This window comes from Polypterus senegalus, chromosome 2, assembly GCF_016835505.1.
Source record: "Polypterus senegalus isolate Bchr_013 chromosome 2, ASM1683550v1, whole genome shotgun sequence".
Classification (NCBI taxonomy): domain Eukaryota; kingdom Metazoa; phylum Chordata; class Cladistia; order Polypteriformes; family Polypteridae; genus Polypterus; species Polypterus senegalus.
In genome coordinates, this window is record NC_053155.1 from 137,968,430 (window position 1) to 137,993,328 (window position 24,899).

Consider the following 24,899-nt stretch of genomic DNA (forward strand, 5'->3'; position numbering starts at 1 on the left):
AACATATGTTGAAGAAGCATCTCTCTTGCTAACCTGTGATGATGTAGAAGTATCTTTCTCTTGCTAACAACTAAAGAAGACCATCACACCATGAACTGAAGACAACACAATGAAGAGCACAGCTTCAGCCATTTTGAACAGACATGTGTCTAAAAGCTGAGCACCAATGATGCCTTAACTAGAGACATTAAGTAACTACAAGTCTGTGTGCCACCTGAATTACACATCACCATTTTATCAGGTTGTATGGTTGCCAATATTCAAATGTACTTTTCATTTTGTTAATAATTATGAATAATATCAGTAATACATTATTTTATGTGTAACTTAACTCCTGCTTGTCTTTTTACTACATCTAATTGCCTGAGGTTATAGATATAGAAGGGAAGGTGGGGATAAGGTACTATGTACAATAATACCTTATAAACAGTGGTAAGTCTGTGAGATTAGGCATTCTATGGCTACATATTAATAATACAATAGGGGAAAATAGAGCAATATATATATTACTCTACCAAGATAAAACAGTGTGCTGTTTGCTTCCAGAATTTGCTGCTATTTATTTTAATCCATTCTTTCCTCTATCAATGGCATGTTCCCTGTGCCACTGGCTGCAACACAAGCCCAATACATGATCAGTCTAGGCCCACTTTAGGGCATTCTGACCAAAAAGTTCTGTTTTGACTTCATCAGTCCACAGGACTTGTTTCCAAAACACATCAGGCTTGTTTAGATGTTCATTTGCAAACATCAGGTACTCGATTTTGTGGCTAGGATGCAGGAAAGGTTTTCTTCTGCTGACTCTACCAAGAAGGTATATTTGTTCAGGAGTCGCAGCACAGTAGAACACTGCACCACCACTCCAAGGTCTGCTAAATCTTCCTGAAGGCCTTTGGCAGTCAAATTGGGGTTTTTAGTTGACTTTCTAGCAATCCAACAAGCAGTTCTTTCAGGAAATTTTCTTGGTCTTCCAGACCTCAACTTGACCTCCACCATTCCTTTTAACTGCCATTTCTTAATAACATTACGAACTGAGGAAACGGCTCCCTGAAAACACTTTGCTATCTTCTTGTGGTCTTCTCCTGCTTTGTGAGCATAAATTATTTTATTTTTCTTGAGTAGTAGGCAGCTGCTTAGAGGAGCCCATGGCTGCTGATTTTTGCCACAAGGTTTAAGGAGTCGGAATTTATATAGCTTTGCAATTTGCATCACCTGACTATGATCAAGCCACACCTCTAAGAAGCTAATCAATGTCTGACAAGGTGGTAAAAGTTCTCTGAGACCTCAGATATCTTGGGGTGCCCAAACTTTTTCATGGTGCTCATTTACTTTTCTCACTGTACAATTGTACAAAACAAAACAGTACACTAATCTTGCATAAAATGCCGTAAAGAAATGTTTCATCTTTAAATTTAGGCCTTTTGGTGATCAATTCATCTTCTGCTCACTTAACTATTCACAGTAACAGACATTTTAAGCAAGGGTGCCCACACTTTTGTATGCAGTTGTAAATATTATTACAATTGGAATGACATACAATGATCCACTTTACAGAGTTAGGGCTGAATAATTCCATTAGTGTTAGTATTAGTAGTAGTATTAGTATTCTACTGCCATCTAGTGGATGAAATAACATCATGCTGAAAAAAATCATGATATTTCTGTTGTTTTGACACTTTATGGTAAATCATTAATATTCATGAGTGGGGCAAAGTCATCAGCTAAAAACAAAATAGCAAACAAAAACACATAAAGGCATTTTTATAACAAACTGAAGCTGAATCATTGCTCATATCGAGTGATAGTAATGGCTATATGAATTGGTCATTAGATGTTGACAATGACAGTGAGACTGACACATGCCGTCAGATTCCAACCTACCAAGTTTCAGTGATGTTATTAGTATGTGTCAGCTTCATACTTCTGCTGTCAATCCTGCACCTCCTTGTTGCCCATTTACAAGTAACTCCAGTCTAAAGATGTTTGTTTATTATGACTATCTGGATTATTTACAATCCATTGTTAATTTTCTGATGGGTAAAATAGTTGATGAGACAAACCGCTATGCTGTGGAGTGTAGGAAAAGTAACAGTAAACCATTTGCTTGTCGCAGATTCTAGGAGTATATTGCTGTCAAAGCATGCATCTCACATGCGCTACAGAACAGGCCATTCTTTTGAAGCTACGAATATTTGGGCCCAGCTAGTACAGGCAGTCCCCGGGTTACATACAAGATAGGGACTGTAAGTTTGTACTTAAGTTGAATTTGTATGTAAGTCAGAACAGGTGCATTATTTTAATAAATGCTATTGTTGACCAAGTGTAACCAAGTGCTCTACCAATGAATGATGAAGTTTAACCTCTCTCTGACCTTTTTATTATTTCTACTTTATTTTCAATGGTGATGGTTTTTCTCTTCTTTATTGTATCACCAGCACTTGCATCAGATTTATGTTTCAAAGACATTCTTGAAGGGTGAAGACAAAAGGATAAGATGAGCTCTTCTGCACAGCACTGTCCACACTATCACAGCAGGAAGGCACCCGTCGTCAACACATCTGATGTACTGACAATAGACAACTTCCTGCAATGTGCATAACAGTACAAACAGGCTTGCTATAGAAAATGAATGGGGGTGGCGAAGGGCAGTTCACCACCCGCCCACCTTACATTCACCTCCACTTCAGTATGCTGCCTGCAGCGTCTGCCCACCAAGAACGAACACGGTGCAGCCAAAGGCAGGTAATGAATTACCTACCACTGCCCCCATTCAACAGGCAGCCACCCGAGGCACACTACAATGCTACCCCTCGCTGCTCCGTTCACCCTCAATGGCCTCCGTTCAGCCACAACCAGGTCACCACTTGCAGCATTACCAGCCGCCCACTGAACGGGGCAGCCATGTATGGTGGGCGGGCAGTGAAACGCCCCCCTCTACTCCATCCAGCCTGCGTCCAATCAGGAGTGGTAGCTGCGGCGGCATGGTGGGCGGGCAGTGAACCGCCCCATCAAGCTTCCGTCCTGCACACGAGCAATAGCTGTGGCCCCGTGACTATGGACCACGTGTCACCGCTTGCCACCAGGAGCCACCCGAGGGACACTACACTGTGCGAACAGCAAAATTGCCCCCATTGAGCCTCTGTCTAGCCACTGCTTGCAGCGTCCTCAGGCCAAAGATGATGGAGCGGCAGTTACTGAGGCGCATGCATAAGTAGTAGGTTGGATGTCTGTAACTTGGGGACTACCTGTACTTGGAAGGGAGACCATCTAGGAGAAGCTTGAGTTTTCTGCTGGAAGAGGTGTTTGATGAGACTAGCATGGGATGCTTACCGTGTGATATGAATGTGGATCCCAATGTCCGAGTGCAAAGATGTGGACACTGTGCTGTAAAAATGGTGCAGTCCTTTAGATGAGACATAAAACTGAGGTCCTTTCTCTCCCAGATCCATGGCCATAAAGAGTAGGGTGTTTATTCCAATGTCCAGGCTAAATTGCTCACAATGGCCCAGTCATTCTGGCCCCCTAATCATCTCCTGTCTAATTCATTAGCTCACTCTCAGGAAATGCGTGGTGAGCATACTGGTGCTAAAATGGCTGTCGTTGCATTATTCAGGTGAATGCTACACATTAGTGTTTTTTGAAGTGGCTCTCTACTCACTGAAGCACTTTGAGTAGTGAGAAAAGCACTATATAAATATAAAGAATTATTATTATTATTATGATGTGGGTTTTTTTCAGTCTCCTCAGACTGAAGGGCATAGTGGGTAAGGCAATGCAGAGGTTGTATGGTCTGCAAACCATTTGTAGGAGTGAAGTTATGAGTGAGTGTTGTCTGTCACTCATTATGAAATCCCACTAATAATGATGATTACGATGAAGCCAAATACTGCACAAACTGTGGGATATGCATCAGGTGATCATTAAAAATATACAGAGGTTATATGTTCCTGATTGTGATATAAGTATTGATGAAAGTCTCATGGGATACAGGAGAAGGCTGTTGTGGATACAGTACTTTGCATCCAAACAGAGAAATTCAGTATCGCGTTCTACACGCTGTGTGAAGCCACCTCTACATCGGTAGAAGGACCAAGTGGGATGGCAAGTACTATTAATACAGATCTGCTACATCATCTATGCAGTCACTGGTGGACCCTTTGCTTGACCATGTTTACTGTATAATGATGGACATTTTGTGTTCTTTATCCTAACTGCTTGAGACATTTCTTCAAAGAAAAACTGATTCATATGTCACTGTACAACCGAACCACTGTGATATGCCTGGTGACTCCATGTGTGTGAATGTGTCAAACTGTTGCATGGCTCAGTACCAGTGTGGCAAAAAGTCAAAACAATTGTGATCAGGTGGAGGAAAAGAAATACGTCTCCCTTCTAAGCACTTTTCACAATGCAGCAGCTGTAAATAGCTGTATCAGGGGAAATGGGGAAGTCCATGCTTAGCACTGGGTTAAGCCTACAATAACACAATGAGCAATGTCATTCATTCAGGTCAGGCACTGACAGTGCATCCTATTACAATACAATACAATACAGTTTATTTTTGTATAGCCCAAAATCACACAGGAAGTGCTGCAATGGGCTTTAATAGGCCCTGCCTCTTGACAGCCTTGACTCTCTAAGAAGACAAGGAAAAACTCCCAAAAAAACCTTGTAGGGAAAAATGGAAGAAACCTCAGGAAAAGCAGTTGAAAGAGAGACCCCTTTTCAGGTAGGTTGGGCGTGCAGTGGGTGTCAAAAGAAGGGGGTCAATACAATACAATACAATACACAGAACAGAACAAAGCTTCAGTACAGCATAAAAATAAAAATTTTAGAAGCACGGAGTAGAATTTAACAGTAGATGATATCACATAATAAGATTTGGATATTTTTAGAGTCCTGGAGACCTCATCCATCAAGCTGCCTCCCCCATTTGGCCATTCCACAGCTGAAACAGTGCTGGGCCAGCCAATCCGATGAAAGGGCCCCTCTTTCCCATGATTCCTGCGATCCTCCATCAGGGATGACTTTACCATAGGCAGGCAAAACAACTTGGCAGGTAGGCCATGGCACCAAGTGCCACATTTGAGTACCGAGAACAGAAACAGAATAGGTGAAGGTTAGTATTCCATTATAACTATCATGTTATTTATGTTTTAGTGCTAATGACTAACAACAGAGATGTAGTCTGTTCCTGAAATCTGCCCTAAACTTAACCGGGAGCCAGTGTAAGGATTTAAGAACTGGAGTTATGTGTTCATATTTTCTTGTTCTTGTAATAATTCTTGCAGCCGCATTTTGGATTAACTGGAGGCTGTATACAGAACAGTTTGAACAGCCAGTGAACTTCACATTGCAGTAGTCAATCCTACTAGAGATAAATGCATGAATTAATTTCTCAGAATCCTGTTTATTTAGAAAGTGCCTTAATTTCCTAACATTTTTAAGATTGAAGAAACATGTTTTGGACAACTTTGTAATAAGCACTTTAAATGACATGCTAGAGTCAAAGATAACTCCTAGATTGTGGGCTGATTCAGTAAAATTAATTGGGAATCCAGTTAAATGATGATAAAATATTGTTGTGATCAGTGTCATTCCCTTCAACAATTAACATCTCTATTTTATCTGTATTTAAAGACAAGTAGTTCTCATTCATCAACTCCTTTAATTCACTAATACAACTAATTAAAGACAACATCTGAGAAACGTCATTTGATTTAAATGAAAGGTATAACTGGGTGTCATCTGCATACAAGTGAAAATTAACATTATGTTTCCTAATGAGAGATCCCATTGGAAGCATGTAAAGTGAAAACAGTAAAGGTCCCAGTACTGAGCCCTGCGGGACACCATATTGAACTTCTGTGTATAATGATGGAGTACTGTCTGCACATTTCTGTACATATTTGAATCGATTTGATAAATAAGAACTAAACCAAGCGAGCATGGGGCCTGTAAGCCCAACGTCATTTTCTAGCCTGTGCAGTAAAATAGAATGGTCAATGGTGTCAAATGCTATTACACGCCAGCAACAGTAAAAACATTACAAAAAATCTTTTGATGTCTGATCAAACCATGCCTTTGTGCATTGGTGACTGTTTCTAAACATATCACTTGAAGAATGCATATTATATCTGCATCAATACAGCAGGGGGCACTAAACATACCTTTCCTACTGATGTTGACATTTTGGTATTTACATGTCACTGTTACACATAATAAAATTTTTTGTAGTTGAAAAAAATTAAAAGCTTTTGGCTTGTTTTTTCCAGGGTAAACATAAAGCTATTGTGGCTGCACTATTGTCGATCATCAGCTCTCTTCTTAACTCTAGGCATTGGGCTTTAAACTATTTAGGGCAATTCCAAAAACTCTGATTAGGGTTAGGGATTTCAGAGCTTACTCTGACAGTCCTAGGTCTTCTTGCATGGATGAATACGGTTACTTAAAGGGTTTAGTCATTCGACCTGCCCTTTAAAATTTCCACCAGGACTCACAGCCTACAATTGCTTCCTTGATAGTATGTAGGAATTTTCATTTTCAACCCCTCATATCCACAGTAAGGTATAATTGCAACTGGAACTTCTGCTTGGAGTACATACTACTGAAATATTGGGTACAGTGACCACTCATGATGCCTCCCTCATGCTGCACTGCTCATAAATCCCCACAAACATCTGTCCAGTAGACACATAGACCTCCAGTGGTTGTTTACTCACTTCACTTTTAAGGTTATCCTCTGAACTTTCACTGATGCATCTCATCCTTCCATCAGCTGCCAGGCCACATAGTGATTCACCTTGCTGTGGAATACAGCCTTTTAATGTCTGTTTACCTACATTATGTTTCAGATTTTCCAGATATGGACCGTGTTTATTGTAGATTAAATATATCCAAACAATATCTTTATCTGTAAACAAAATCTACAGACATAGCCCTTGCAAACATGGCCAAATCTCAACTCAAATGGCATGCATCGGCCTATACAAGCCAAAAAATGGGGCTAAGGCTGTTAGGAAAATAAAAATAACCAGTTCACAAAAAAGTAGAAAAGAAAAATCATGAAACACAAATCCAAAAAGTACAGTGGTACCTCGGTCTGCTTTGGAATAAGTCCAACTTGGTATACGTCCTGTTTGGACACAAAAATTTTTGCTTGGTATACGACCTTTGTTTGGAATACGACTCGCGTGCTAACCTTGTTTACCTCCTTCGAGCCACGACTGCCCACGAGCGTTAGTGCGCCAGTTGCTAGCATTCAGTGAACAACCCGCGCTATAACTATCTGTGAACTTGCACATGTGTGATATAGCGGGTCCACAGCTCCTGTCAAAGTCCAGCTTTAAAATAAATAATCACCGCGCTCGCAGCTTGGTGAGGGGGCGTGGTGGTTATGTGGCTGAAGGTTGTCAGGGCGATTAGCGATGTGGGAGTTTCTCACCAAAGTGCACATGTGAGGGACCATCCGCATTCATGATTGTTCCTGGGGCTGCTTATCTTGATAAACAGAAGCGCGAGTTGGCTTGAAGGAGAGTAAAAAGAAAGAACGGACGAGAGAGAGAGAGAGAGAGATCGAGCAAGAGCACGCATGGATGAAGTGGCTGAAGCAGGCAGTCCGAAGGTCAGCTGCAAGTAGGGCGACTCCCCAGTTGGGAAGCAGGCACCGGGCTTCTTTTTTTTTTTTTAAAGAATGCTTCCTGCTTTTAACTTCGTTGTTTTTAAGAAGACTTTTTTCTATTGTTTTTAACATCCACGTTTCACTTCTGATTTTATGGATTATTTATTGGAACTTTGGAGACTGCACTTTTATTTTAACACCTTGTTTTGCTAATTGTTTTAATAAAAGCACTTTGCACTTTTTCACCATCCCCTTGGTTTGTTGTTACCGATGAGGTTAGCAGCGAGGCACATTACCGACGGTGTAGGATTCAAGGGCTCCCCGGCAGCAGATGGGAGCATACAGCAAACCTGCATCGTCACAATGTGATTTTGTGTTTTTTTCATGTAAATTTGAATGGATTGTTGAAAAGTATGAAGGTGGCATGCATATCAGGGACATGGCTGTTGCATACCGTTTGCCGAGAACGACGGTATCTACGATTGTGAAAAACAAAGATGTTATTAAAAAGTAAAAGTGAAGTAAAATTTTCATTTATTTCATCTAATTGCTTTTGTATTTATGTATTTTATTATTAAGCAGTGTTTAAATTATTTTATACAACCCCATCAATGTATAATATGCCAATAGCAATAGGATTTTTTTTTCATGGGAACGGATTAATCATTTTCCCATTATTTCTTATGGGAAAAATTTGTTTGGTATATGTCCTGTTTGGTATAAGTCAAAGGGTCTGGAACGGATTAAGGACGTATACCGAGGTTCCACTGTACTTTATAATCCAAGCACCTAGTAGTCAAAAAAGACTAAAAAAGAAGGTTTTGCCTAAAGTCAGACAAATAAATCCAGACAAAATCCAAAACCAGTATCTTATTCAAGAGTTAGGGTCAAAAACAGAACATTTTATAAAGTACAAGGAAAACAAAGGAACAATCAAGAACTAATACAATCAGTGTTAAAGCTGTTGGACATTCATCAGCTTCAGTTTAAGTACTGCTGAGGCTGGTATCCTCGCTGCCTAATTAGGTGGACTTGCCTCCTTAAACGTCATATACAGAAGGCAGGGCAGATAACAAAAAACAGTAAATATATACTTAACAGAAACATAAAAAATAAACACCATATCAATAATATTACTTAAATCCAACACAGTCAAAGCAAAATCAAAAACAAAATTAAAAATGAAAAATCCAAAATGATTTTTAAACATTAACAAAAGAGACTAAATAAACATAAAATAAGCTTATGCCCTGGGTGAAACATAGCACAGACATCTACAAACAATTCTAAATTTCTATTAAAAAATGTGTAAATTGGACTAATAGAAGTTCTGGGGCATAATCTTACGTTCTTATTTTTTTTCCCCCAATTTACTGTCAGTTGAACAGATACTGTGCATGCTGTCTGGGGTGCATGCGTTTAGCAAATTAGATGCCAACATGGGTTTTTGGCAAATTCCATTGTCAGAAGAAATGGCTAAATGCACCACCTTTATTACCCCATTTGGACAACACTATTTCAATAGACTGCCATTTGGTATTACCACTGCATCAGAACATTTTCAGAAAAGAATGTCCACTGTCCTGGAAGAGTTGCCAGGCACTGTCTCTTACATGGGTAATATTTTAATTTGGGGCAGAAATAAGTCTGAGCATGACAAAAGGGTGCACAACATATTAAAGAGGCTCCAGAAGGTAGGCATTACACTAAATATTGAAAAATGTGAGCTAAGCAGAAAGGAACTAAAGTTTCTAGATTACATTTTGTCAGCAAAAGGGGCATGGCCAGATAACATCACACTCATTTAAAAAATGAATGGGCCAACCAGTGTTAATGAGCTTAGGATTTTTCTGGGGATGGTGAACCAGTTGGGAAAATTCGTCCCATGTCTGAGAAGGGCAAACCACTGAGAGATCTACTCTCTACAAAGAAACAGTGTTATTGGGGCAGGGCACAGCACAATGCCTTTACCCAACTGGAAAAACAGCTGTATTCTCCACGAGTGTTGACATTGTATGACCCTAACAAGAAGATGAAGTTGTCAGCTGATGCATCTTCATATGGCCTAGGGGCCGTCTTACTGAAATATGATAAACGTTATTGGAGGCCTGTGGCATATACTTGTTGATCATTGTCTCAGACGAAACAGTGGTATGCTCAAGTTCAAAAGGAAGCCTTGGGTATAACTTGGGGGTGTGAATGACTTAGAGACTTCACTACAGGATGACACCTTCATATAGTGATGGATTACAGGCCTCTTCTTGTGAGGACACAAAACCTGTCAGACCTCCAGCTGAGGATCCAGAGATTCTGTCTCAGGCTTATGGAGTACGCTTACCAAATCAGACATATTCCTGGCAAGACATTGCTAACAGCAGACACCCTATCTAATGCACCAGTGAGACATACAGTAGTGAGAATATGAGTAAAGTAAGTATACATATTTATGTGGATGATATAGTGGACAATTTACCAGCTAGTTCAAACTATCTGAATGAACCTTGTGAGCAGGTTCAAGCAGACAGCACATGTTTACAGGTTATGAGACTATGTCAGACTGGCTGGCCAGACCACAACAGACATAACAGTATCATGAAACTGCACTGGCCCAAGAGGGCATCCCTTGCAGTTCACCAGGGTCTCCTGCTAAAGGGCTCCAGACTAGGTATACCCTATTCCATGCAAAGCAGTGTCTTAGAGACACTGCATGAAGGACGTCAAGGAGTCACAAAATGTAGGGAGAGGGCTAGAGAGACTGTGTGGTGGCCAGGATTAAGTGATGAATTAAATGAACTAGTGTGTACCGGCAGAGTTTGTGTAAAAGATCGGGTTAATAAAGCAGAGTCATTGATGCCTAGTGAATTGCCAGAAAAACCTTGGCAAAAACTAGGTGCAGACATCTTATCAGTGAATGGTCACAACTACTAATTAGTGGTAGACTATTTCTTCTGATTTTTTGGAAACTGCTAGGCTGGCTCCCACAATATCAAAAAACATTGTGGTCAATTTTAAGTCTATCTTTGCCAGACATGGCATTTCTGAAATTTTGTTCTCAGATAATGGTCTTCAGTTTTGTAAACATAGCTTTGCAAATACATATGGGTCCCAACACATCACAAGTAGTCCAAAGTTTGCTCAGAGTAATGGAGAAGCAGAACGTCATGTTCAGATAATCAAAAGAATGCTTCATAAGGCACAAGATCCTTATTTGGCACTCCTTGCATATAGAACAGCACCACTAGCCAATAGCTACAGCTCTGCACAGCTTGTGATGGGACACAGACTTTACACTCCTGTGCCACAGGTTCTTTCCATGTTAGTCCAAGAACTATGAGATGTATCTGTTGTAGTCATGAAAGAGAAGGAGAGGAAAGATAAGGATTATAAGGCAAACTTCAACAAGAGATGCCATGCAAGAAGTCTGAGTTCACTATGCCTAGGACAGAAGGTTTGGGTCACTGATACTGAGTCCCAAGGGACTGTAATATCAGCACACCCTTCCCCACATTCTTACTTGGTTGAAGGGGCACATGGTATTGTGAGAAGAAATAGAAAAAGTCTTTTGCCAATGCAGTCAATTGAGGGATCCTACAGATCAAGTCACAACATCTTCTCACCTTTTCCCAGTTCGGCCATTACTCTCTGTCATTAGGACAAGGAGTGTGAGAAAGGTGATTAATCCACAAAGACTGGACTTATTCAAATTTAGAAATTTGTCAATTATGGGAAAAAAAATATGTATACATTGTTGTTTGAGTATTGAAATAAGAGTGTGCATACCTGTTCATATTGCATGTTTGGAGGTTAAGAAACTGTTACATTTCTTATCTAAAAGTTGAGCAGAAAATTGTTATTGATGTTGCATCTTTGATCTTAAAGGGGGAGATGTGGTGATATCTTTATTCTGAAAGTGTTTTCAGTGTATGGGTTAATATGGTAATGATGGAAGTTATCACGAAAAGGGACTGAGCATCCCAGAAATAATATAACAAAAATTGGGACTTGCTGGTGAGTGCTTACAAGTTGCATGTACACCAGAAGAAAAATAAATGTTCTCTACTTTTCACAACATTTTCACAAATGCCAGAGTATAAAAATGATACTAAATGTTATTAAATGTATCTAAAGAAATATTCATCACAAACAAATCAAGTGTCTCTGTTAAAGTATTTTAATTATTTTGTGTTTTTACGTGAACCAGAATGTTATTTAAATTCATGATTTTTCTAAATACTAAAAGATTACTATTTTTTAATTACATTTTTAATTTCAAAGAATCAAATAATATGCACATGTTCTCACTGGCCAATCCATGAATTTCAGTATGTAAACAGTAGAGAATATGAATGCAGGATAAAGTACTGAAATACTCTGAAAAAGCCCACATGTCACAAATGCTAAACTAGCCCTGTAAACAGGGTCGTGCTGACTATCCACAACATGTGTTTCAAGCATTTGTCCTACTCCCTTAACTTTAAAAATTATCCAATGGATGAGGAATTCTTTATAAAATTTCATATTTTATACAAATAAATAAATAACTACATCTAATGGAAATTGTTGACATTCTCAACATATATGAACAGGTAAACAGTAGATCTTCATACAAATGGTGCCTAGAGATAAAGTTGATGTCCTTGAATAAAAAGACAAGGAAAACTTTCCTTTTCAATCATTTATTCTACAAAATATCATTTTTTTTTGACAAAATAAGTGCACCCTTGACCTTAAAAGCTGATATTGCCCTCTTTAGCAGAAATGACTTCTGATTAACTGCCCATCAGTCTCTGACATCTACTCTGTAAAAATTTTGACCACTCCACCATTCAAGATGTTTGTTGGTTTTCTTGCATGTACTGTCCATTTCAAATCCCCTTAAAACATTTCGATATGATTCAAAATTAGGGTTGTGACTAGGCCTTCTTTTTGTGCCATTCCTTGGTAGATTTACTCGTGTGGTTTGGATCGTTATTGTGTTGAAAGGCCTACTTCTGGACCAATTCCAGCTTTTGAACAGATGGCCTCATATTCTCCTCATGCACAATCTGATGGAATGTGGAATTCATAGTTGACTCATTGACTGCAAGCTGCCCAAACCATGAGGTAGCAAAGCAACACTAAACTATAACATTTCCACCACCATGCTTCACAGTTGGTATGAGGGTCTTCTCCTGAAAGTTTGTCTTCAGTGTGCACCAAACATGTCTACTGTTACTGTGGCCAAACAACTCTATCTTTCATTCATCTCTCCAGTGGACATTGTTCCAGAAGACCTGTTACTTGCCTCTGTGTTCAATGGTAATGTGTATTCTATCTCTAATGTTCTTTTTTGGACAACAAAGTCTTTTTCTTGGCACACCTCATATGCTAGTATTTGTGTAATTGTCAATAGCAAAGATAATACCAGACCCTAGATATCTGCAGCTTAAATAAGACAGATTCCACCTCCATACTCCTTAGGTAGTTTCTAATCATTGGCACCTAAGCTGGATTCTAATTTTATGGATTTGACATGGTGATAATCTATGGTTGTACTTAATTGTTCCACATGACAAATCTGTACTTTTGATAATTTAGATTAAGAGAATGAGTATACTATTTCAATTGTATGCGTCACTTCTTCAAGTATATCAACTTCATGTGTGGGCACTGTTTGAATGAAGATGTAGTGCCTGTGTCTTCAAATAGTTTGAAAAATTCAATACTTTTCATAGGGCGTACTGACTTTTTCACATGACTGTATATTTTAATTTGGGCACATGCAAAGAGATGCAAAACATTCTGGGTTTAAAATATTGACTGACATTCCCTGCACATTTTTTTTTTATAAATTTTACATATTTTTTGCTATTACATCAAAATTTCACCTTTTTCAAATTTTTATAAATTCCTTTTCAGCCATACTATTTTTTGTCAGCTACAACATCAGTTCCATTATTATTGTGTTATGACTGCTTTGTATTTACTAAGGGTTAACTATACAGTTTGCATTGTATTATTACGTACGTTAAGCAATGCAGCTCTTATTTTTTGGGTAAAAGCATGTGTTAGTTTTCAACAACTGAATTTTCTTTTAAAAGTAATCCAGTCTCTGTTCTACAATTACTTCTACATATTATAGATAAAAACTGGATATCTTTCTTGAGTGCTTCTTCCCATCATAATCAATTGCTCATTTCCATTTCCTAATTTGATTTTCTTTCCTATTTCCAGGTGATTTTCCTCCCCTTAATTGCTCTTGTAGTATGTTGTCCATTTTTGGACATCCTCCAACGTCGAACAAAGCTTTTAAAATGTGGCCATGGATCTGATAATTAAGATAGGATAGTTTATAATTATTTTCACAATATCTGATGCTCCATTAAACATTCCTACTTACAGCAGGTATTCGCTTATCTATATTTTAAAACTTGCATAGGATGTACTTTACTGAAATATGGAAATAATTTTTTTTTTTTCAAATAAACTTGCAGCGTATGAAGTTTCAAAGAAAGTTTAAAGGGAAAGAACGCATTGGCTAGCTAAAATATTATAATGACCCAGAGGTGCAAGGAAAAGAGAAATATGATTTGCCTTGTGACCACCAGGGGGCATTGCAGCAGACCAAACCTCAGACACAACCCCACAGGTACAAATTCTGTAATAAATAAAAGGTTTACTTAAATAAAATACCCTGCACAACAGTGGCATAAACCATACACAACACAATTCTTCTCTTTTTCTCCTCCACACCTCCCAGGTGAGTTTTGTCCTTCTTCCATCCAACTCCAACTTGCCAAGATGAGGTTGAGTGGTTCCTTTTAACCTGGACCCAGGAGTACTTCCTGTGCCAGGGCATAGCTTGATAGAAGTACTTCCAGGTCAATTGGAAGACCCATAAAGTAAGAAGCATAACTCCTGCAGCACCCTCTAGAGGCGCCCATGGACCCCAGCAAGGGTGTCCCACTGCACTTCAGTTCCCAACATTCCCTGCAGGTATCTGAATTTGTCTGAAGACCCAGGGATACTGCAATCTAGTGGGTCAGAGGAGAATATAGTTTTCAAACAGTGCCCCCCAGCTCCAATCGCTCTGTTACATTGGCTGGTTAAGGTAATGGGACCAATCCCATCCAGGACACCAGTCCATGGGTGCTGTCCTTTACAACCACTTTACACAGACCACTGGAGAGCAGCCCTGGAAAGAGCTTTTGGGTTTCTCCAACAGACAATTGCAGAATTGTCCTTGAGTTTGCTCATACATGCTGGTCCATCTCCACCTCACTCTGCTCACACGGAGTAAAATAACTCATCAGCCACATTGTTTCCGTGACTCTCTCTCAGCTGAACCATGCCCAAAGTCCAAATCAAAGACTTGGTGGTGGCTACACATTCAGCTGATGGGCTTAGTAGCAGGAAGACACATAACAAAGTGCTCTCTATGTCTGTGTCCACATCCCCCACACTCCACCTGCTGTTCAAAGGGACATTTTATAACCAGGGCTTCCCCAGGTATTTCAACCCCCTCTGACAGTCTGACGCCACCTGAGAAGCATGCCCCCTCTGAAGTGTAGACCGTGAGGTCACTGCAATATTTTTCCACTCTTGTAATAATGATTGATAGATGCCAACCAATAACCACCCAAGTACCCAGCCTATGTTTTAAACATTTTTATGCCTGAGGTCTGGGCTGGAAGGGAGGGGGCTGGAGGGAGGATAGCACTTAGATGGACAGGAAAATACAGACGTAGTTTTTGTCAGAGATCAGGAGATGGATGCCGTTTTGAAAGAGGCAGGAGGGAGAATGGTGTTTTGAGTGAGGAATGATGGAGTTTTGTAATAGAGAGGAGGATGCTGTGAATGCTGGCCCGGACACAGACAAACGGACATCTTTTTTTCACCCAACACACCGTTTATTTACAATATATACAAGCAACCTTCACGTGCACAAAACCCCAGTGCCTCTTGCACCGATTCCCCACAGTCCAGGCCTTACAGTCTCTGTGCCTTTTCCTTGACTGCCTCCCGTCCTCTCTCCAGCTCTGTCCACTTCCACCCGACATCCACTGCTGGATGGAAGTGCCGGCTGCGCACCCGGAAGCCGTCCGGGTGTCCCCTGTTGTCTTCCCCCTGGCACTTCCTGGTGTGGCGGAAGTGCCGGGCTCCCGGGATAATCAGGCACTGGGGCGCCGCCTGGCGGTGGCCACGGGTCCCTACAGGGCTGGGCTTCCAAGCCCTCTACCCGAGGCCTCCAGCATAACCAGGACGGACGTCCCCTCTCGGCCTGGAGGAGGCACAAGCCCTCCTCTGGTCCTCCTGGGCGTCCCGGCCGGGGACCACACGGGATATACCGGCATCAGGGCGCCGCCTGGCGGTGGCCACAGGTCCCTAAAGGGCTGGGCTTCCAAGCCCTCTACCCGAGGCCTCCAGCATAACCAGGACGGACGTCCCCTCTCGGCCTGGAGGAGGCACAAGCCCTCCTCTGGTCCTCCTGGGCGTCCCGGCCGGGGACCACACAGGATATACCGGCATCAGGGCGCCGCCTGGCAGTGGCCACAGGTCCCTAAAGGGCTGGGCTTCCAAGCCCTTTACCTGAGGCCCCCAACATAACCAGGGCGGACACCCCCTCGCGGTCTGGAGGAGGCACAAGCCCTCCTCTGGTCCTCCTGGGCGTCCCGGCCGGGGACCACAGTGCCCCACCGTTAGCGAGGACACGTGGGTCCGAGCGACCCTTCCCGAAAGGGCAGCACGTCCCCAGAGAGGGTCCTACTATGTCCCCAGGGTCCAACACGGCACCCTGGGACATCTCAGTTTGGCACCTCCTCCGACGCCAACGTGCCCCTCTGGTCTGCGCCGCTCTCGCCCCTGCCGTCCCCACCAGCTGGGTCACCATCGGCCTCCCAGCGGGGAGCCCTCCCGCGGAGCGGCCTGTTCGAGGAGGGCAGGTCCCAAACGACATCGGTTCCAGCGCTCGTCGGGGCTTCTGAGCTGTAAAAGGAGCAAAGGGAGGGCCAGAAGCACTGCCAGGACACTCACCCCGAGCATCATGTCGGTCTCTATACCGGCAGTGCTCTCCCCCCCTTCCGACAGCCCATGACTTGCCTGACTGGCTCCTCCACCGCAGGTTCCACGCCCGTCCTCTTGCTCTCCTTGGGACCGCTCTCACAGGCGGCTCGCCCAGCCGCCCAGGGGATTCCCTCTGCCTCCGGAGAGGACGGCCTTGCTCCAGACGCTCGCACCCAGCGAGACTCCCCTTCCTATCGGAGAAACCAGCATTCTTCCCTCGGTTCCTCCTTCTCCTCTTGGACGCCTTGACGGTCTGGGTCTGAGCATGGCAACGGCTCAAATCCAATCCTGTCTGCAGAGCGACAGGAGACTGCCGCGGGCTTGGAGCGCAGGGCGCTAGGACCCAGGGCACTCATCAGCCCCTGTCCTGCAAGCGCCTGCGTGCTCACTCTCCTCGCCCGATCTGCACCGCCGCGTCCGCTGTTGGGGAATTGCCTACTTGTTGCCGGTCTACCTTTAAACAGTCGCGGCCGTGTTGGAATCCCCTCATGCTTTACGGGGACGGTACAACCTACCTTCCCCGTGGTGTCCTGTCTGGCGAAGGCTCCAGCGTCACGCTGATCCTCCGTCTTACGCGGCGTCTCTCCCGACGCGACCGCCTTCCCCCTCATCTGCTCCAAGCAGAGAACAAGATCACGCAGCACCTGCATTAAAGGCGACTCGGCGGGCCGAAGGGAAACAAAGAGACAGACACCAGTGGGCTTACCTGTCCATCAGCACCACTCGACGCCTGCCTCCTGTGGGCCATTCCTTCTGGCCCAATCGGGTCTCTCTTAGGCACGAGACTGGCGTTCCTTGGTCCCACCTCCATCCAATCATTGGCGGGCACACAAGACACACCAGCCAATCCCGTGCCTGTCAGCAGGCGGGACATCCGGCCCGCGGCCATCTTGCCTCCCCTACTCTGCGTGCGGTGACGTGCCTCCTCACAGCTTCGCAGCTGCTGCGATTTTCCGAGCTGCAGCAGCTCCGCTCTCGCAGCCTCCACTGCTGCCGCCGCGCTGCCGACAGCGCGTGGACTGACGTGCTCCTGCCACTGACGTGGATCCGGGTCGTCCCTCCCTGCAAAAGGTAAGATATACCTGCCCCCAAAGGGCCGATGCTTTGTGCATTGTGTGGTGTTTCGGGACTGTATTTATTTATGTTAAATAAACGTGTGAACTTTATAAAGATGTGGTTTCCAACTGGTGGTGTCCGGGGAAGTCTCACAACACACATATGTCACCTGTTCTCTTGTTTTCATTCTGTGAAAATTTCTTTGTTGCTTCAAATCATTCTTCTTTTGGACCTCTCTATACTTCTGCTTAAACTTCCTTAATGAAAATTATTTTACTCCTTCAAATTAATTCTTGCCTCCTGCTGGAAGGCACCTGAACTTGTTACTGTGGATATTTGGCAGTCCTCCTTCTATAATTTAATATACTTTCAATTATCTGGCAAGTCCAGCAATTGAAATGAAACATGGACCACTATTGATTAGATGTTTAAACTGTGGTTTGCTAAAATACCTTGATTTTGTTTTTCTTTTAACTATTTTTTTATGTTTGCCGTTGGTTTATGTTTGGAGCTGTGGTATTGTATGAGGAAGTCGGGAGTGGCAGAGAAGTACGTAAGAGTTGTACAGGATATGTACGAGGGAATTGTGACAGTGGTGAGGTCTGCGGTAGGAGTGACGGAGGCATTCAAGTTGGAGGTGGGATTACATCAGGGATCTGCTCTGAGCCCTTTCTTATTTGCAATGGTGAGGGACAGGTTGACAGACAAGATTAGATAGGAGACCCCGTGGACTATGATGTTTGCTGATGACATTGTGATCTGTAACAATAGTAGTGAGCAGGTTGTGGAGAGGTGGAGATATGCTCTAGAGGGGAGAGAAATGAAGGTCAGTAGGAACAAGACAAAATACATGTGTGTAAATGAGACGGAGGTCAGTGGAATGGTGAGGATGCAGGGAGTAGAGTTGGTGAAGGTGGATGAGTTTAAATACTTAGGATCAACAATACAGAGTAATGGGGATTGTTTAAGAGAGGTTAAAAAGAGGTACAGGCAGGGTGGAATGGGTGGAGAAGAGTGTCAGGAGTGATTTGTGACAGACGGGTATCAGCAAGAGTGAAAGGCAAGATCTACAGGACGGTAGTTAGACCAGCTATTTTATATGGGTTGGAGATGGTGGCACTGACCAGAAAGCAAGAGACAGAGCTGGAGGTGGCAGAGTTAAAGATGCTAAGATTTGCATTAGGCGTGATGAGGATGAACAGGATTAGAAATGAGTACATTAGAGGGTCAGCTCAAGTTGGACGGTTGGGAGACCAAGTCAGAGAGGTGAGATTGCATTGGTTTGGACATGTGCAGAGGAGAGATGCTGGGTATATTGGGAGAAGGATGCTAAAGATAGAGCTGCCAAGCAAGAGGAAAAGAGTAAGGCCTTAGCAAAGATTTATGGATGTGGTGAGAGAGGACATGCAGGTGAGGGGTGCAACAGAACAAGATGCAGAGGACAGAAAGATATGGAAGAAGATGATCCACTGTGGTGACCCCTAACGGGAGCAGCCGAAAGAAGAAGAAGTTGACTCTACACTATCAACTACCAGACAAGTGTTCAGAATGTTAGGTTATATAGCATGATGTGTGGAGTAAAATTCTAAGGAGGTTATGCTCAAGCTTTACAATGTACTGGTGAGGCCTCATCTGGAGTATGTCCTACACTTTTGGAATCTGGGTTACAAAAAAGAAAAAACTTCAGAGAAAAGAGCCCCCAGGCTGATTCCAGGACTGCATGAGATAAGTTATGTGGAAATATTAAGAGTTGAACCTTTCAGTTTATGCAAAGAGAGATTAAGAGGAGACATGACTACATTTTGTTATAAATTATGAAAGGAATTAGCATAGTGGATATAGACTGTTACTTTAAAATGAGTTGGACCGGATCACAGTTGAAAACTCATTAAGGGTAAACTTCACAAGAACAGAATGTTTTTCTTCAAATATAGAACCATAAATAGTTGGAATACATTATTAAATGATGTAGTACACAGTGGAACATTAGGTACCATCACAACTTGATTTAACATTATTAGATGGACAAGCTTTTTTGGGATAAAAGACCTTTACATTATTCTTTCAATGCATTTTGGAGGAAACACGTAGCTCAGACTACAGAATGTTTGAATGGCATAGCTCAAAAGTTATGAATGTAAATTAGCCAATAGAAAAGTGTAATAAAAATAAATGAAACAAAACAAATTTCAACACAGCAGAAAGCAGGTCATAAGATTAAAAGATGTGCAAAAGAATAAAAAAATATATATGTATTTTCAGTCCCACAGAAGTGCCCCCATATGTATAATTTGTGTCAAGCTATGTGGAATCTTTTTCCAAGTTCATGTACTATAATTCCCAATTCGTCTGGAGAGTAAGCTGTTAAGCATATATTACTCATTAAGCTGGGCATTTTTCAGTGTACCCAAGGTCTGCTTAACATTAGATAGACATATTAGACTGCCATTTCATTTTCATTGAGCTTTCACTTAAAAGTTACATTTGCCATTGAAGATAATGCAATTGCTTTTTTTGGTGAGAAAAATTAAGATAGTTTGTCTGGGAGAAAAATATTTACTGTTAATCAGCTCTTCATCTTCCATTCCAATTAGTGTAGTAAACATGTAAAATTTGATTAAAGGATTTGTTTAATTTAGCCACTCCTGTAACAGTAATCACATTTTGAAATATTTTTATATTGTCATTTCTTTCACAAATTACATTCAAAAATCTCAAATTTGTATTATTCATTGCTGTTTTTAGGTACTATGCAATTCTGTATATAATTGACCAATGCAGTTTAAATTCATTATTTTAACAATATTATTGCAATATATATAGAATAACTGATTTGTTTAAACAGCATAGTTCTAAGGCAGCCGATAGAATGACATTGGGTAACTGGCTCCATGTCCAGGATTCATTCCTGCCTTGTGCCCATGCTAGCTGGGATAGGCCCCAGCACCTCTGCAAGCCTGTTCAGGACTAGCAGGTTAGAAAATCATTGACTGATCACATCTCCATATACTGTATATTCCACAGTAAACTTAGCATGTCATATCCTTTACAGACAGCATTTCAGTAAGCGGTATTGTTTTAACAAAATTAGCAAATCACATATGGCTTAACATAACTGTTGAGCTTAAATGAAAAAGCTTAAAAGGCCTGAAATATTTATAAGTGACTGGATTATTTCCCCAAACTCTGTACATATTTTCTTAAAAATGAAGAGATGCAGAGAAAAATCGATAGTGCTATTATATTAAGATTTAAAGGAATATATAAAACTATAGGTGTTGCAAGCATAAAGTATATGAAGTGTTCATTTGAAACTGAAAATACACCTTGCACCATATCATGCATGAATAGTTCCCTAAATAAAATTATAAAGCCTATGTATGCTTGTCAATTAATCATAAACAATATTACAATATTATCAAACAACTACTAATGGTATCACTTTATATTAAGTGTCCCTAATTACACAGTACTTGCCCTGCAATTACGTGCATAATTACAGAGTACTTAGGTTATTACCTTGTACTTAATTCGTAATATAGTGTGATACTGTAATTTGGCACTCAATTGTAATTGTTATTGAACATTTTTTATAAGTACATATGTATATAAGTTGGGGAATAACAATTACAATTGAGTGCTTATCCACAGCATTACTTGTGTTACACAGTAATAACACCTAGTTACTCTGTAATTATACAGGTAGTTACATGGTAAGTACAGCTTATTTAGGAACACCTAATCTAAAGTGACACCCGACTAACAAATTAAAATAAATACTGTAATTTTGACTAAATTTCTTTTTCAAGAGGTTTGTACATTCAGTCAGAATTACAATATTAATTGCAATGTATTAGTAATTGTTCGATAATATTGTACTATGGGCTGTGATTGGTTGCCGTGCATCCATAGGTTTTGTAAGTTTATTAAAGGGGCTATTCATGTATGACATGGTTTGTATATATGTGAATCATTATGTTTCTAATTTTATTAAATGTATTATTTATACATTTTGTGTGTATTTTGTTGGTATTGTATTGTCACTCTTCTAAGGAGACATGCAAGTACGAATTTCATTGTACTATGATACTATGTACAAGTAATTTAGCTTTAAAATAAGAAAAAGAAGATATCAGTCTTGAACATCCAGTAGCTCTGAAAATGTATTTATTTTGTTTTAACAAAGGATTGTTTTGTATTCTACCCTTGTTAGCCCTTTCTCAATAAAATAACACATTCATTAATTAACCTGGATTTGATAAATTTGTCATACCAAAACAGCATCAATTTTTAATTAAACAGTACAAACTTCAAAAATCCTTATTTATGATACCTGAGAACTATCAGCAGGCAACCCTACTATGTTTATTAATAGTTTAGGGACTTGTTACAAATATTGTGAAATAGGGAATAGTGTATACTGTATGCTTCTAAATATGCTAAGGATACACTTTAAAATGTTACTTTGAAAACATTGAAATTGTTATGTTTGGTTCTTAAATCTTCACACCAGTAGATGGAGCCAAAATTTAAGTATTTGCTCAGCTATTGGATTGCTATTTAAAGGTCTTTGAAACTGGCTAAATCAATCAGTCAGTCCGTGTTTATCTAAAGAAGCACACTTACAACTCTCCCACAATCTGCATTATAAAGCAGTTAAGAACAACATTCTCAAACAAAATTAATTAAGCAATACATTCATCACATATCGAAAAAGGATGCATGCAGTACAGGTGATCAGTTAAGCCAACAGTCATGCCTCTTTAAGTCAAAATGAACAGAGTTTTTAAAGATTAGGATATACCAAAAAACAATATGTTACATTAAAGTCTCGGTGCTATCACAAAAGCCTTTTGTTTTTGCCATGTTCTTATCCAATATGTCTACACAGGGCTATAATAACTAAAATCAAGTCACTGCAATTAAAACAAGTTTACTGCACACTCTTTATATGTTGGTCCATGGTAAACCCTGCTTGGAATTGTTCATTATAATCAGAGAGCTGCAACCCTGAACCAACTATTAACATTCACCAGCAACTGACATGTCAGGTGTTTTTACTACTTTAGGTTTTGTACACACCTTGTATTATCTTGAGTCTGTTCATCTGTCATTATAAGTTATTTATATTTTCACTGAACCTTTCTCGCACTTGTAATATTGTCTCTTCATCCTTTGCATTGTCTGCTTTATGTAGCACTCATTTTACTCCTCTCGGCACATACTGTTAAATCATCCTTTTATGGTGGGTCAGAACGTGCTGTCTGAGGTTTTCAAATGTTCTTCCTGTTTTGAAAATTCATCTCAGCCAGTCAGGCCCATTTGAAGTTTATAAGTTGAATATTACAGTGAGGTTAGGCCCCAGCTTTCCTGTGATATTGCTCAGGATAAGTGGGTTTAGAAAATGAATGGACATACTGTATGAATATGACAGTGAATTCTCAAATATCCATTCAATGATATAAATGCCCAATTTATCATTGCCATCATTATTTTATGTACCTCCTATAAGAGTGGGAAATTTAAAGGGCTTTAAATGTAAATTTATAGAATTACAATTTCAAGAAACAGTTTTCTCTCTCAGACATGAAAAATACAAAATTAAAATGTTATTGAGCAAATATTAATTAAAGTATGTCACAATGCATGAGAGAAGAGGTATGGTTTTGGTGAAAACACTGAATTCTGGTTTTAAGAAATGATACAGATAATTGAAGTTTGTACATATATTGTGATGTTACTATAATTATTTTAATATTCTGATGCAAATGCCACTGTTTTGTCTTCCTGTGTTTTTAAGTGAAAAATAAATGTTGTATTAAAATAAATAAATAAAATGTTACATTTTGAAATCATGTTTCTCACTAGTATAATAGCAGTAAACAGTCAGAATAGTCACAGTACTATTGCATTTTATCAAGTAAGAAGCATAAAATGTGCTCCACTGTTTTTATGTAATTTTATTTCATAATGTTGTACTAAAAGGCTATGAAGTGAATACTGTTTTTTGCTTTCATTCTTTTTTAAAAGTAACCAGAAGGTGTCATACTAAGATCATGAAGAAAGTTTAATCTTTCCATGCAGATGATGAACTGTGAGTTATACATTGCAAAATCAGATTTTTTTTTTTTTTTTGTCAAAATTATGATATGGTATAAGGTGCACCTGCCTTTTGAGTTTTGTGAAAAAAATATTTAATGAAGCATATCAAGTATTAAAACACTGCATAATTAAACTAAAACAAAAACAAAAAAAAAACAAAACAAAGCACAGAAAAACACAAACCTTATACCCCAAATGGCACTGCTCAACTGGTGGCTTCTTGTAGAATTTTTGGACTGAGTGTGATTGGGCTATGCGGGTCACCTGCCTTCCAGGTACCTGCCAGCAAACACTTCTATTATGAGGATCATTTTACTTCTTTGTTTGGCTCCGTCCTTAAGGCTAGTTACCAAACAGAGCCATTTTAGAATGATGATGTTGCTGATAATGATAAAAACCTGTCATTATTTTTAAATGTCTTTCAAAACAACATTTTACTACATTTATGTAATTATTTCCATATTTAAATTATTTGGATGTTAATTAATTATATGTTTTGATATAATACAGGAATAACCAAAAAAAATACATCTTTTGCTAAATAATGAATAATTTTATTGATAAAAGCTTACCGTTTGCTGATATAAAGAAGAAGGTCCATCCATCCATTCAATATCCAAACCTGACTAAACCAAAGTGATTGCTGTGGGCAACTGGACCCTGTTCTGACACTGCTGGCTGAAAATCTGGGACCTGAATGTGGATGAAAAAAGAGTACATTACTACTCATACATTGAGACATACACTTAACAGGCTTATTTAAAGTATACAATCAACCTAACACTTATGTCTTAGGGATGCAATAACAAAAACAGAATACCTGATAAAAACTCCATGCAGAATAATACTCACAGACAATTAATGCATTTGAGTTATGTTAATGGGTTTAAAATTATAAGTCATTTTTGTTTCAAAGTTCACTTTCATGTTAAAGGTTCTAAGATTCTGTGACAAGCTATAAGTTATACATGTGAACTGTTTAGTGAAATATACACATCGACTTTTACATAAACCTGTAGCTCTTGGCAGTAGTAACTGAATTGAAAAAAAATTTAGCAATCCATTTACTCAGACCACT

General features: G+C 40.1%; 1 protein-coding gene across 1 annotated transcript in view; it reads right to left on the reverse strand.

Moving 5' to 3' along the window:
* The window catches only part of gabrb3 (gamma-aminobutyric acid type A receptor subunit beta3), a 485,579-nt gene that overhangs the window by 459,438 nt on the left and 1,242 nt on the right, over positions 1–24,899 (reverse strand). Inside the window, exon 2 of the mRNA XM_039744693.1 lies at positions 24,394–24,514. Coding sequence (XP_039600627.1) covers positions 24,394–24,514 — 121 coding nt within the window. The remainder of the gene's footprint in view (positions 1–24,393; positions 24,515–24,899) is intronic.